General features: G+C 45.1%; 1 protein-coding gene across 2 annotated transcripts in view; it reads left to right on the forward strand.

Annotated features, from left to right (window-relative positions):
* LOC126199279 (rho GTPase-activating protein 10) overlaps positions 1 to 14,848 on the forward strand; it is a 596,616-nt gene that overhangs the window by 343,665 nt on the left and 238,103 nt on the right. For both annotated transcript variants that reach the window (XM_049936087.1, XM_049936088.1), the window contains exon 2: positions 4,809 to 4,966. In XM_049936087.1, coding sequence (XP_049792044.1) covers positions 4,809 to 4,966 — 158 coding nt within the window. The remainder of the gene's footprint in view (positions 1 to 4,808; positions 4,967 to 14,848) is intronic.

Raw genomic sequence — 14,848 nt, forward strand, 5'->3', positions numbered from 1 at the left:
GGCTCTACCAGGCGTTAATCCAGTACAGTCCGGATTATGGGAGCCTGGCTTATGGCTCAGCATCCCCATCTGCGTTGCAGGTGCTGGACCCAATCCTCCACAGCGGGATACGCCTTGCCACTGGTGCTTTCCGTACCAGCCCTGTGGACAGCATACTAGTGGAGGCAGGTGTCCCTCCACTGCGGTTACGGCGCCAACGTTTGCTGGCCGCTTATGCTGCCCATGTTTTCAGCTTGCCCGGGCATCTTAACTATCGGCTACTATTCCCAGGTGGTGGTGGTTAGTATTTAACGTCCCGTCGACAACGAGGTCATTAGAGACGGAGCGCAAGCTCGGGTTAGGGAAGGATTGGAAAGGAAATCGGCCGTGCCCTTTCAAAGGAACCATCCCGGCATTTGCCTGAAACGATTTAGGGAAATCACGGAAAACCTAAATCAGGATGGCCGGAGACGGGATTGAACCGTCGTCCTCCCGAATGCGAGTCCAGTGTGCTAACCACTGCGCCACCTCGCTCGGTTACTATTCCCAGAGTCGCACGTCCATCTTCCAGAACGTCGACCCAGGGCTGGCAGTACGATCGCGGTCCGCGTCCGAGAGCTTCTCTCCGGGCTTGGGGCCTTACTTCTTCCGCCTCCTTTCAGGGCACCATTGCGTACACCCCCATGGTGTGTGCCTCGCCCTCGCCTTCAGCTGGAATTGGCACAGGGCCCGAAGGACTCAGTCCCTCCGGAGGCCTTCCGCCACCGGTTTCTTTCCCTCCTTGCAATGTATCAGGGCTCTGGCATTGCGTAGACTGACGGCTCGATGGTTGCTGGTCGTGCCGGTTATGCGCTTACTCTGGGGGACCATTCCGAACAACGTTCATTGCCGGCTGGCTGCAGCGTTTACACTGCTGAGCTGGTCGCCATCTTTCGAGCCCTAGAGTATATCCGCTCCTGCTCAGGTGAGTCCTTCGTGATCTGTAGCGATTCCCTGAGCGGTTTACGAACTCTCGACTAGTGTTTCCCTCGTTCTCGTCTGGTGATGGCTATCCAGGAGTCCCTGCATACTCTTGCCCGTTGCGGCCGCTCTGTGGTCTTTGTGTGGACCCCCGGTCATGTCGATATCCCGGGCAATGAATATGTTGACCGCCTGGCGAAAGAGGCCATCAGTAAACCATCTATGGACATTGGCCTCCCAGAGACTGATTTGCGAGCAGTCCTCCGCCGCAAAGTTTTTGCGCTTTGGGACGCTGAATGGCGCGATCGGATCACGCCCAATAAACTCCGTGCCATTAAGGAGACGACGACTGTGTGGCGGTCATCCGTGCGAGCCAACCGCAGGGACTCAGTCGTCCTTTGTCGGCTCCGCATTGGCCACTCTTGGCTGACACACAGTTACTTACTGCGTCGGGAGGACCCTCCTCTGTGTCGCTGCGGGGCGGCTTTGACAGTGGCCCACATTTTGTTGGCCTGCCCCCTTTTAGCTGTGGTCAGGCAGACATTTGCGCTGCGTGATACGCTCCCTGCCCTTTTAACTGATGACCCTGCTATGGCTGGCTTAGTTTTACGTTTTATTCGGGCAGGGGGTTTTTATCATTTAATTTGAGTGTTTATGTTTTATTTTATTGTTTTGTGTTGATTCTGGCCTTTGGCCTACGGTTTTAAACTGAGTTGTGGGATTTGTTCAAAGTGTTTTCATTGGGAGGAATACAGTGGGGAAGCCAGTGGGCATTCTAACGAGATCCTCTCCTGGGAATGCAGAATATGTAGTAGAAATAGTTGATAGAGGAGCAGAGGCGTAATATCTGTGCCCTTCGGGTGCAGTTAAAACACGCAAAGGAGGAACTAGATAGGTTGAGGAGGGTGAAGGATGCTGGCGAATGGGAACTGGCAGTTGGCAAGAAGGCAGTTAGTTGGAGGAGGAGGAGGAGGAGGTGGTGGTGGATGTGGTGGTGGTGGTATTCAGACAGTTATACTTTGTGTATATGCGATAGATTTGACCAACTGTCAGAGTTCAGTGGAGAGGAGCCTCTCGTAGCTGTAGGTGTAGGGAACATGCAGCAATCCTCAGCAGTTAGCAGGCCTAGGTCAGTTGCAAAGTCTAACTGAATGAAGAAGGTTCTGCTGCTAGGTAGTTCGCATGGTAGAGGAGTAGGCCAGCAGTTGCAGGAAGTGTTGGGGAGTGAGTACGAGGTCACCAGCGTTGTGAAGCCTAGTGCAGGGTTTGCTCAGGTGGCTGACAGCATCGTGGAGTCACTGACAGGCGTAATCCACTTAGAGGTGCAGATACAACCGTGCTGAAATCATCACGTCATAAAGTTTGGGAAGTGTTTGTGGCAAGATTGTTCAACTTAGAGAAAAAACAACCGACATACTGATGTGTATACGTATTAAGGTACGACATACAAAAATATCTGCTCTTATATCGGTTACGCCTTGTATGTGGGCTAACTCATAAGAGTCGTCAGCTGCGTTTTCTCTGAATTTTGGCAGGTATTTGCTAATTTGTTTTTGCATTGTGTAGCTGCTGTCAGCCCAAACTAATATGGCTCCTCGCATCTTTTATGTGACGCCTAGCGTCGACGTGGAAAGCGTTGGTTTGCTCCTCGTTACAAACAAAATGATTTTTAGAGCGGAATTTTACGTGCTCTTTCAACAGAGCGGTCCCAAATTAGCCAGTTGTGACATTCGTTTTATTGATGTGCGTTAACAGGAATGTTAAAACACGGCGAATCGCCAGTACTCTAGCAGCGAGACGAGTGGGCCTGGCCCGTGCCGATTGCTACCGCCATGTAGCAGTGCTGCTCAGTCGCTGCTGGAGTACTGGTTATTCTTCGTGCTTTAATATTTCTGTTAATACATACCACTAAAATGAATAACACACGTGACTAATCTGGGACCGCTCTATCGAAAGGCCACCCGGTATACAGTACTTCTCAAGATGGCGATTCTACTGGAAAATCTAAAATTTTCAGGGATTTACATTTCATCTGGAAAAATCAGAGAAATCCAAGGGAATATCAGGAATTTCATAAAATCTCAGGGAATTATGTGTTATTTGACCTAGCGTTAGAATTTCATTTTATTGAATTTTGTAAATCACGAATTCGAAAATATTTAATTTTTCAAGGTATGTTAATTATAAGAATATTATTCCTTATAAATTATCTATTTTTGAAAACTGTGGGCAAACTACCTCGGCTGAGAGGAATGAATGACGCCATCTTGCTCCCCCTACCTGGAGTTCTGTCGCGCGGGGTAGTCGCGTGGTCTGCCGGCGCCTTGCCACGGTTCGTGAGGCTCCCCCCGTCGGAGGTTCGACTCCTACCTCGGGTGTGTGTGTGTGTGTGTGTGTGTGTGTGTGTGTGTGTGTGTGTGTGTGTGTGTGTTATTTAGTTGAAGTTAGATTAAGTAGTGTGTAAGTCTAGGGACCGATGACCTCAGCAGTTTGATCCCATTGGAACTTACCACCACCTGGATTTCTCAGGGTTTTTAAGTTTCAGTAGCCACGCTGCTTTGCCTTCCAAGTTAGCTTATTAATAAGACTGGAAAATTCATAATTTTATAAAATACTGTTGGAGAAAGTGATCTTTATTGTCCAAAAATTATTTAAGAACAGTCTTAATCGCAGCCGATGTTAACGTTTGACCGGTTTCGGCCTCTTTAATTACAGACAGTCAACAGAATTTGCACTGTAATGACAAAGTAAAAGTGCTATATTACATAGAGAAGTCAACGATGTAGACGTATACTCTAAAACGTGGAACAGCCGCAGAAGTATTCATTTATAGAGCAGTTGCAGAAATATTCATTTATAATACCAGTAACGTCAATTTTAACATAAGTTCTGCATGTTAACTACTCTTCTTAAGATATTTTGATTGTAAGCTCCAAATGTTTCTAAGTTATTTGTAACAAATTGTTTCCTCTTGTGAACAGAAATGTATTGCAGATTATCCACAATAAGATAATGTGGCTAAACTGGCGCCACTTCTATGAACAACGCCCCTTTTATCGTTGGTGAATGATATCGACCTCTAGTGTTATACAGGGGTCAAGTACATTGTTACACAAGCGTCAAGTACATCTTTGACAACTGACATATCAACCTGGATGTCTCCATGGAAACGGCGTCCTAATATGTTAGTACGGGCCCCAAGAGATGCCATACATGTACAACGAAGCATTTAGTTTTTTCCGAGCGTTTTTCAAGACTTTCAATAACAGACTACTGATACAAATAGGTCCGTATGTATAGTATTCGTATTAATACGCCATACATTTGGTTTTATTACGAATAAGTAGCAGTAGCTACAGAATTAGCTCTCTTATAGTATCAATTATTTCCTCCAGACGGCGCTATGGACCTCAGTTAACGAATTAATCTAAATTTTAATGCATTTTATATGGCTGTAACATAGATTATGAACCAAAAATGAATATAAACTCGTTTCTTGATTAATTTAATTAAAAAGATAACTGTTTAAAAATGAACACTCAAAACGATATGTAAGTCGTTCCCCATTGGAGCGCTACAAACAGTGCCTGAGACCTCGATAGCGGGTCAGGCGCAATCGGCGTCATGCAGATGGGTAATGATGCATCGTTTTAGAATATATTTTTACATCACTGACGTCTGTGTGTAATATAGCACCTTTACTTTGTTATTACAGTGCAAACTTTGATGATGGCCCGTAATTAAATGGCCGAAACTGTTCAGAAGTTAACATTGGCTGCGATCGAGACTGTTTTTAAATAATTTTAAGGCAATGTCGAAGATTGTCTAACTTGAACCTGAAAACTAAGCGATGCACTTTTTTGTTGCAGACCTGTCGAAAGCGCAGCGCACGCTGTCGTATAGCCTCATCAACTTCAACTTCGAGTGCATCGGAACGTCGCAGACGGACGACGAGGTCAGCATCGCAAAGTCGCTGTCGGAATTCGGTCGGCTCATCTCCAACATCGAGGACCAGCGGGACATGATGGTCAGTAGTCGCGTGCAGCTTGCCTCCGGGGAAATCAGGGCCGCGCTTTTTACAGCTGCTCGCTGGGATTGGCAAAAAGTCACGCGAACGTTACGCATTCTCCATCACAGAGCTGGACGCGAATGCTGTGGTGATTTACTAGGCAGCATGCTAGTGGAGATATTGTTCCCGTACAATATGTTACCTGTAGCGAAAATTATCATTATTTTGCCCCTTATTTTTTCACTTATAGCGGTTTGATTGCGATTAATTTCCAATTTTAAGAATAATACTTTGGAAACAGAATGCGTTGCTACGGCAGAAGGTAAAGTCTTACAGCAATATACGAGTAAGCCGGTGGATCCAAAAGACTGCTTATAGAGGTTTTCTTCTTATGTAAACAATCTTTTTCCTTGCAAGGTGGGAGTATTGGTGTGTCATATTGAAACTGTTGTGGTTTGATTTGCTATTGCTTAAACCAAAAGCAGCACTCTTGTAGTATTATTCGCAAAAATCTGTAACCGAAATCCTTAAAGAAAAATGGTAGGATCAAATGTGAATAAGCGAAAAAGACCAGAAGTATTTCGTATGACTAACACTATATTGCAATTTAGACTGAAATACAACTTTGTTACAATATCTTGGAGTCTTTCGTCAGTTTTCAGTGATATCTCCCTTTAGTCTCAGAACAAAATCCTTTTTCATGTCCATAAGTTCACAGACTAACCTCTCCTTACTTTAGAAAAGTCCAGAATAGCAACTCGTAATCGCAAAACCCAGAACGTTAATCAAGATCTATGGAGGTATGTTCTGTCTTTACAACTAAAGGGAAGGCAGTTTGTTTTGTCCATACACATTTAGTTTTTATTTATAAAAGACCTTCAGCAACCTGTAATACATATTTGTTACTTACTTGTAATTACTACTTAATGAATTTATTATATGTATAGAAACAAACGTGTATTATAGGCCCCTTAAGACTCTTCATAGATAAAAGAAGCGAAACGCTTATGACGATAAACGAACTTCCGTTTAGTTGCAAAGATGGAACTTACCTCCATGACATTTGAAGCAACTAAGGAACGACGGGAAATCGGAAGAAACTACGATTACTTAAGAAATCATTCTTATAATTACGTCTATGCGGCTCATTTGAAAAAACACACTGATCCAATTCTAAGTTTATTTTATATACCCGCTCACATATGTCGCTATTTCGTTGCATGATCTCTTTATCGAAGCCACCTTAATCCCAACGAGTAACAACCGCCAGCGGCATGAAAAAACGAAACAAAGCCCATTTTAACTAACACTTCCTCTTTAACTTCTTAATTTGAAAATATTTTACTTATATTTAATTTGTGTGTTGGGAGAAACTGGGAGAAATTAACTACATTTCATTGGTGACGGAAACTATACAGGGTATTACAAAAAGGTACGGCCAAACTTTCAGGAAACATTCCTCACACATAAAGAAAGAAAATATGTTATGTGGACATGTGTCGGGAAACGCTTACTTTCCATGTTAGAGCTCATTTTATTACTTCTCTTCAAATCACATTAATCATGGAATGGAAACACACAGCAACAGAACGTACCAGCGTGACTTCAAACACTTTGTTACAGGAAATGTTCAAAATGTCCTCCGACAGCGAGGATACATGCATCCACCCTCCGTCGCATGGAATCCCTGATGCGCTGATGCAGCCCTGGAGAATGGCGTATTGTATCACAGCCGTCCACAATACGAGCACGAAGAGTCTACATTTGGTACCGGGGTTGCGTAGACAAGAGCTTTCAAATGCCCCCATAAATGAAAGTCAAGAGGGTTGAGCTCAGGAGAGCGTGGAGGCCATGGAATTGGTCCGCCTCTACCAATCCATCGGTCACCGAATCTGTTGTTGAGAAGCGTACGAACACTTCGACTGAAATGTGCAGGAGCTCCATCGTGCATGAACCACATGTTGTGTCGTACTTGTAAAGGCACATGTTCTAGCAGCACAGGTAGAGTATCCCGTATGAAATCATGATAACGTGCTCCACTGAGCGTAGTTGGAAGAACATGGGGCCCAATCGAGACATCACCAACAACGCCTGCCCAAACGTTCACAGAAAATCTGTGTTGATAACGTGATTGCACAATTGCGTGGGGATTATCGTCAGCCCACACATGTTGATTGTGAAAATTTACAATTTGATCACATTGGAATGAAGCCTCATCCGTAAAGAGAACATCTGCACTGAAATGAGGATTGACACATTGTTGGATGAACCATTCGCAGAAGTGTACCAGTGGAGGCCAATCAGCTGCTGATAGTGCCTGCACACGCTGTACATGGTACGGAAACAACTGGTTCTCCCGTAGCACTCTCCATACAGCGACGTGGTCAATGTTACCTTGTACAGCAGCAACTTCTCTGACGCTGACATTAGGGTTATCGTCAACTGCACGAAGAATTGCCTCGTCCATTGCAGGTGTCCTCGTCGTTCTAGGTCTTCCCCAGTCGCGAGTCATAAGCTTCAATGTTCCGTGCTCCCTAAGACGCCGATCAATTGTTACGAATGTCTTCCTGTCGGGACACATTCGTTCTGGAATTCTGTCTCGATACAAACGTACCGCGCCACGGCTATTGCCCCGTGCTAATCCATACATCAAATGGGCATCTGCCAACCCCGCATTTGTAAACATTGCATTGACTGCAAAACCACGTTCGTGATGAACACTAACCTGTTGATGCTACGTACTGATGTGCTTGATGCTAGTACTGTAGAGCAATGAGTCGCATGTCAACACAAGCACCGAAGTCAACATTACCTTCCTTCAATTGGACCAACTGGCGATGAATCGAGGAAGTACAGTAGATACTGACGAAACTAAAATGAGCTCTAAAATGGAAATTAAGCGTTTCTGACACATGTCCACATAACATAATTTCTTTATTTGTGTGTGAGGAATGTTTCCTGAAAGTTTGGCCGTATCTTTTTGTAACACCCTGTATAGCTTACGAATGAGTATCGCTTGAAAAAAGCCGGCCGCGGTGGTCTCGCGGTTCTAGGCGCACAGTCCGGAACCGTGCGACTGCTACGGTCGCAGGTTCGAATCCTGCCTCGGGCATGGATGTTTGTGATGTCCTTAGGTTAGTTAGGTTTAAGTAGTTCTAAGTTCTAGGGGACTAATGACCACAGCAGTTGAGTCCCATAGTGCTCAGAGCCATTTTTTCGCTTGAAAAAAGATCCGATAAAGTGCTAGCTTACAACGGGTCGCAAATGGGGAAATCCACTGACATAAGCTACTTTGACAAACGGCAGATTGTTATACAAGGTGGCGCACGAAATGTGTTACGATTTTGTTTTTGAATATAAACTTTGTCAATACAATCTGAAAGGAACATATACTACAATGAAGAGCCGTCCATGGAGATTTGTTCTAACTCAGCACATGCTCAATATGTCCACCATTTCGTTTCCTAACTTCCTTCAAACTAACACTGAAGTTAGTGATTACCCTACGGCACATGTCTTCCGTAATTTCACTGCAAGCTTGAAAAATAAGTCTTCTGAGCTCCATTAAATCACGTGGACGTTTCGGGAAAATTTTTTCCTTTAGGTACCCCCAAAGAAAAAAGTCACATGGATTGAGGTCTGGACAGTTGGGGGGCCAATTTTGTCCGTCATTGAAGCGACCTGGAAACCTGAGTGAAATGATCCGCATGTCGAAATGCTCGGGTAAAAACTCCAACACAGTGTTTGCAGTATGTGGCCTTGCTCCATCTTGCATGAACCACTGCGTGTTGAAGGGCAAGGCAGTAGCAAGAAGCTGTGGAATGAAGCTGTTGCGAAGCATGGTCAAATAACGCTCGCTGTTCACAGTTTCTTCAATGAAAAAGGGTCCAATAAGTCCGTGACTGGAAATTGCTGCCCACGCTGTAATCCTCGGAGCATAATGTTGTCGTTCATGAAGCACTTGTGGGTTTTCAGTTGCCCAAAAGCGTACATTTTGTTTGTTAACCACGCCGTCTAAATGAAAATGCGCCTCGTCTGAAAACCAAATGTTGTTAAGAGTTTCTTCCCTATCCTCCGCCCACTGAGCAAACAGTAGTCTCTGCTGCTTGTGTTCTTCAATGAGCTTCCGTGCACAGGTCATCTGGTATGTGTTCATATGGAGGTCACTATTAAGAATGCGTTGAACGGAGCGTCTGGATATTCCCAGTTGCACTGCTGTCTTTCTACACGATTTCCCGGGACTTCTCAGTACAGCAACTCGTACAGCTTCAATATTCTCCGGCGAACAAACAGGCTTAGGCCGAGGTCGCTTCGCTTCCAATACTGTTCCTTCCTGTACAAATTTATCGTACAACCTGTGGATGGTCTTCTTGCAAGGGACCCATCGTGTGTTAAACTGTTGTCGAAAACGCCTCTGAGTCACAACAAGGCTTTTCGTTTCATGAAAAAATAACACAATTGTCGATCGTTGCTGTGTCGTCAGTCTTCCATTGTCAGCCATTGCTGCTTACTAGTCTCCTAGCGGCAGTATCGTGAATTACACGCCATTTCGTAACTCATTTGTTTTCCCAAGCTCTGCTGGTACTGCTGTGGAGATCCCAGTGGGCTATCTAATGTGCCTCGTAAATTGTGAAAGAAACAATTGGTAACACATTTAGTGCGCCACCCTGTAAGTCGACGCCGACGAAACCACGATGGGTCGACAGTGGGTTGGAAGTGCATGCCTCGTCACAGAACATGTAGATCGGAAGCTTGCCCCCCTATGTAAAGAAGGCTGGTGAATCATCTCTGGCAGACCTGATGACGAAAGTACAATGCTGGTGCAGGTACAAGTGTTTCGGAGCACACCGTTCAACGCACATTTTTGAACATGGGCTACGCATGTGATGGCTCTTCCATAATGATCCAACGATATTCCTAAGACGGTTTCAGTGGACACGGAATCATCAGGGTTGGAGTGTGGCACCATGAAAACGTGTCTCGTGGCGGGATGTATCACAAACTGTACCTTTTTAAACCAGGTCGATGGTGAAGTCTGGAATCGCAGTCATGCGGGTGAATTGCAACTCCCAACTTGCACCATGCCACAGACTCTGACCGGTGGGGCCAGTATTGTGTTATGAGGGACATAACCAGAGCGGCGTTTCTCGTTTTCCATTATTACTGACGTGCGCGCACGAACACTGAAACATTACAGCGCATCTACGAATACTCTGTTCCATTCTGCGTAGTTCTGCGCCGCGCGCTCGTGAGCATGGCAGTTATGGACAACGTGAACATTATTGCGTACCTCCTGCCTCATTTGATACTCGATGTCTTCCACGACGACGAGAGCATTCTCCAAAAGGACTACTGTCCTTGTCTGGAGGCCAGAATAGTTCTAAAGCGGTTTGATGAGCGTGATAGTGAATTCACTTTGATGTCGTGGCCAATAAATTCGCTTGAGTTTAACACGATGGAACACATCTGGAAAGATATCGGGCGCCAGCTGCGCGTGCGCAGGCCCCGGCTCCTAATTTATGGGAACTGCGCGACCTGTGTGTAGACATCTGGTGCACATACCTACGGAAACCTGCCGGGGACTTACCGAATGTGTGTTACGTGGAAGTGATGCTGCAGTGCATTGCCTTCTAAAGTTTCAGCAACACGGTATTAAGCAAGTGACCACAAAGTTTTGGCTCGATCATTGTACACTACTGGCCATTAAAATTGCTACACCACGAAGATGACGTGCAACAGACGTGAAATTTAACCGACAGGAAGAAGATGCTGTGATATGCAAATGATCAGCTTTTCAGAGCATTCACACAAGGTTGGCGCCGGTGGTGACACCTACAACGTGCTGACATGAGGAAAGTTTCCAACCGATTTCTCACACACAAACAGCAGTTGACCGGCGTTGCCTGGTGAAACGTTGTGATGCCTCGTGTAAGGAGGAGAAATGCCTACCATCACGTTTCCGACTTTGATCGCGATTGCGGTTTGTCGTATCGCGACATTACTGCTCGCGTTGGTCGTGATCCAATGACTGTTAGCAGAATATGGAATCGGTGGGTTTAGGAGGGTAATACGGAACGCCGTGCTGGATCCCAACGGCCTCATATCAGTAGCACTCGAGATGACAGGCATCTTATCCGCATGGCTGCAACGGATCGTGCAGCCACGTCTCGATCCCTGAGTCAACAGATGGGGACGTTTGCAAGACGACAACCATCTGCACGAACAGTTCGACGACGTTTGCAGCAGCATGAACTATCAGCTCGGAGACCATGGCTGCAGTTACCCTTGACGTTGCATCACAGACAGGAGCGCCTGCGATGGTGTACTCAACGACGAACCTGGGTGCACGAAAGGCAAAAATGTCATTTTTTCGGATGAATCCACGTTCTGTTTACAGCATCATGATGGTCTTATCCGTGTTTGGCGACATCGCGGTGAACGCACATTGGAAGCGTGTACTCGTCATCGCCATACTGGCGTATCACCCGGCGTGATGGTATGGGGTGCAAGATAATGCACGACCGCATGTAGCAGGTCCTGTATGGTCCTTTCTGGATACGGAAAATGTTCGACTGCTGCCCTGGCCAGCACTTTCTCCAGATCTCTCACCAATTGAAAACGTCCGGTCAATGGTTGCCGAGCAACTGGCTCGTTACAATACCCAGTCACTACTCTTGATGAACTGTGGTATCGTGTTGAAGCTGCATGGGCAGCTGTACCTGTACACGCCATCCAAGCTCTGTTTGACTGAATGCCCAGGCGTATCAAGGCCGTTATTATGACCAGAGGTGATTGTTCTGGGTACTGATTTCTCAGGATCTGTACACCAAAATTGCGTGAAAATGTAATCACATGTCAGTTCTAGTATAATATATTTGTTCAATCAATACCCGTTTATGATCTGCATTTCTTCTTGGTGTAGCAATTTTAATAGCCAGTAGTGTATTTTACTGTTACGTTGTTGCTCTCTTTGCTGTTGTCGTTCCATTGAATCAGTTCTCATCTTAAGCGACGTGCACATCGACCGTGCCGCGCCGCACAAAGCCAAGAAAAGAGGATCGTCGCGTTCGGTATGGACGTCAACCGCGCCGCTCTGCGCAACAACGAGCAAGTGACGCGCAGTGTCGGTGCATCACAGGAAATAGTTCGTTCGAGCGCGGCTTTTCTCGTTTTCCATTATTACTGGCGTGCGCGCGCGAGGTCTGAAACATTATAGCGCATCTACGAGTACTCGGTTCCATTCTGCCCTGCTCTGCGCAGCGCGCTCGTGAGCAGTGCTTGGCTGTACGGCGCGCCGGATCTGCCCACGTCTTTGTGTTTCACAAAATTATAATTTCGTATCTAAGACCTCAAACATTCCACCAATAATCGGAAGACCCTATTAGAAAAGTATTTATTTCACATCTATTCATTCAACAACACCAAGTTATGCTGCTTTATCTAATTCCGTCAAATTGATGAGTGCAAACGTGCTAAAAGAAATTAGTTTTCTTCTGATTTTATAAAGTAATAGGAAGTGGGTTATTAATGGTGCAGAGTTAGCACAATATCTGCTAGGAAAATGGCAGTCACGATACTTTGACGTTATTTTCTTTTTTATTCTTTTATACGACAGTGGAATGAAGATTTAAGAATGCCGTGACCGTTTCGACCAATCAGTGCTCGTGTTCAGACTGTGAAATGATAAAAAGAGGACACAAAGGTTCTATTGTGTAATCTATAGTATCTGCCGAGTAACAATTTACGTAATAATACAAAAAAAACCTAAAGGCACAGGGTTCATACGAGTTCCTTTGTCTTGTCAACAGTATTAAAGGACACAGTTGGTAGAGGTCGACTCTGTTTTAGGCGGAGTGAATGACGAGTATACTGTTAACACTAGCGTTTTCCAAGATGACAACATCCGAGTTCACAGGGTTGGACACATACGCTCTTGATTTGACGAAAAATTACGCACACTGTCGCTCCTCGATTGTCTCGACCAAATTATCTGGTTTGAATCCCAAACAAGATATCAAAGACTATTTTCCCGTTCGAAAGGAATTATAAAACGTTCGCGCGCGCGTGTGTGTGTGTGTGTGTGTGTGTGTGTGTGTGTGTGTGTGTGTGCGCCTGCTTGCTTGTGTGCTTCGTTGTCGTTAGAGCACAAACTCAGCTAGACGGTATGGTGCTGAAAATTGACCTTGAAATTTAGAAAAAATCATCCCAGCATTCACCTGCATTGGCTTAGGGAAAGTCGGAGAACTTCCGTCGTAGTACCTGGACGAGAGTTTCAAGCTTGCTCGTGAAAGCGGACCTAGGACCATAGCTACTGTAACATTTCCCTCTGTCTGGAAGTAATAGCCCATAAGGAAGACATTGCGTAGCTCATAATGTGCCCTGCCGTCATCTCAGTGCAGCAACGCTCTGTTTTGGTAGCTGGTGACGTATGACTCAAATACCAGACTACGGGAGATCAGGCACACCTGGTTGCTGTCACCAATACCCTCTACCTAATTAGACATGACTTTGAAATCCTGTAAATGGAAATTAAACATCTTCTCCTAATTAATTACAATAACTTGTCTTTCGGAACATGGGGTTTGGCGTCATTTCTTCCTGGCTTTAAATATTTTGTGTCGTCACGAGGTGGGCGTGTTGATTGTCTGGATTTGGCAATATTACTGGTAGAGAGTGGCCGGATGTCCTTCTTATCTCCACCTTTTCCCACCACACCCCTTGACCCCCTCCGGACGGAATTCGTGTACTCCCGTACTGCCAGCATTTAGTGTGCGAACGTCGTCTAAATGTTTGCGAATCGTGTAACTGAATCGGATCGTGGGTAGCAGCCCGGTAATTACCTTTTTAGAATGTGGGAAGCCCCCCCCCCAAAAAAAAACCACATCCAGGCTGGCCGGCACACCAGTCCTCTTCGTTAATAATCCGGATGGATTTGATCCCGAGCGGCGCTTCTCCCTGAATCCCAGAAGCGGCGTACTAACACGAGGGGCTCCCCGGGTGTATATGGAAGCCGCAATAACAGGCGGGGCGCTGTTATCGCCGAATCTTATTTTACGTAGGAATCTACCTTCGTATTGTAGGCGACGATGATAGGTTTTATAGTTTTGTACACATCAAGGAACCTAAGTTCGTATCTGGAGGAAAGAGAGATTTTGTTCTTTCAGTTGGTGCTAGAGTGACGTCAGCTCCTTTAAAATGATCAAGTAACTGTACAATTCCGATATGCTATTTTAACATCTCCCTGTCAAACAAGCTACAACTTGTAAAACTTGAAATTTACCCGGCGAATCAACTGTTGAAAAAGGTTTCGGGCTAGCAGCCGGTCGTCGTATGAAGTCGTGCAATGAAGTTTACGACGACCGGTTGCAAGCCCAAAATCTTTGAACAAGCAACAACTTCTTCATTAACTGATATATACTATCAATTTTTTTCTTGTAACAAAATTGAAACTCATCAAGTTTCTTAAGTGGTGCCTGTGGTGTTTGCTCTCATGCAACAGTAAATCGTTTTCATTAGCGCCAAACCTAAGTTTGTATGGGTAATCGAGCTTTTATTGGGCTTCATAGGGACCCTCTACACTGTAGTTATTCTCTTAGTTTTACTTTGCTTCAAGTGGTGCTCATTTTAAGACATCTTTCAGTGACGCAGTTGGATGTAAGCACAGCAGACAAAAATTAGTCACCCGCGGGAGACATCACGCTAATGCTGTGTATTTCTTTGACTTACTATATTTTAAGAGACCTGTAGCCTAGTATTTTAGAAATAGATCGTATAATTTACAATTTTTTAATGCGATAACATAATTAGTTCCTTATTCCAAGCAAATATTGTTTTCAGCAATGAAAAATCGAAATAATAACGATGAGTTATCAAGAATAAATAAATTCATTAACTATAATT

Source organism: Schistocerca nitens, chromosome 8 (assembly GCF_023898315.1).
Source record: "Schistocerca nitens isolate TAMUIC-IGC-003100 chromosome 8, iqSchNite1.1, whole genome shotgun sequence".
Taxonomy (NCBI): Eukaryota; Metazoa; Arthropoda; class Insecta; order Orthoptera; family Acrididae; genus Schistocerca; species Schistocerca nitens.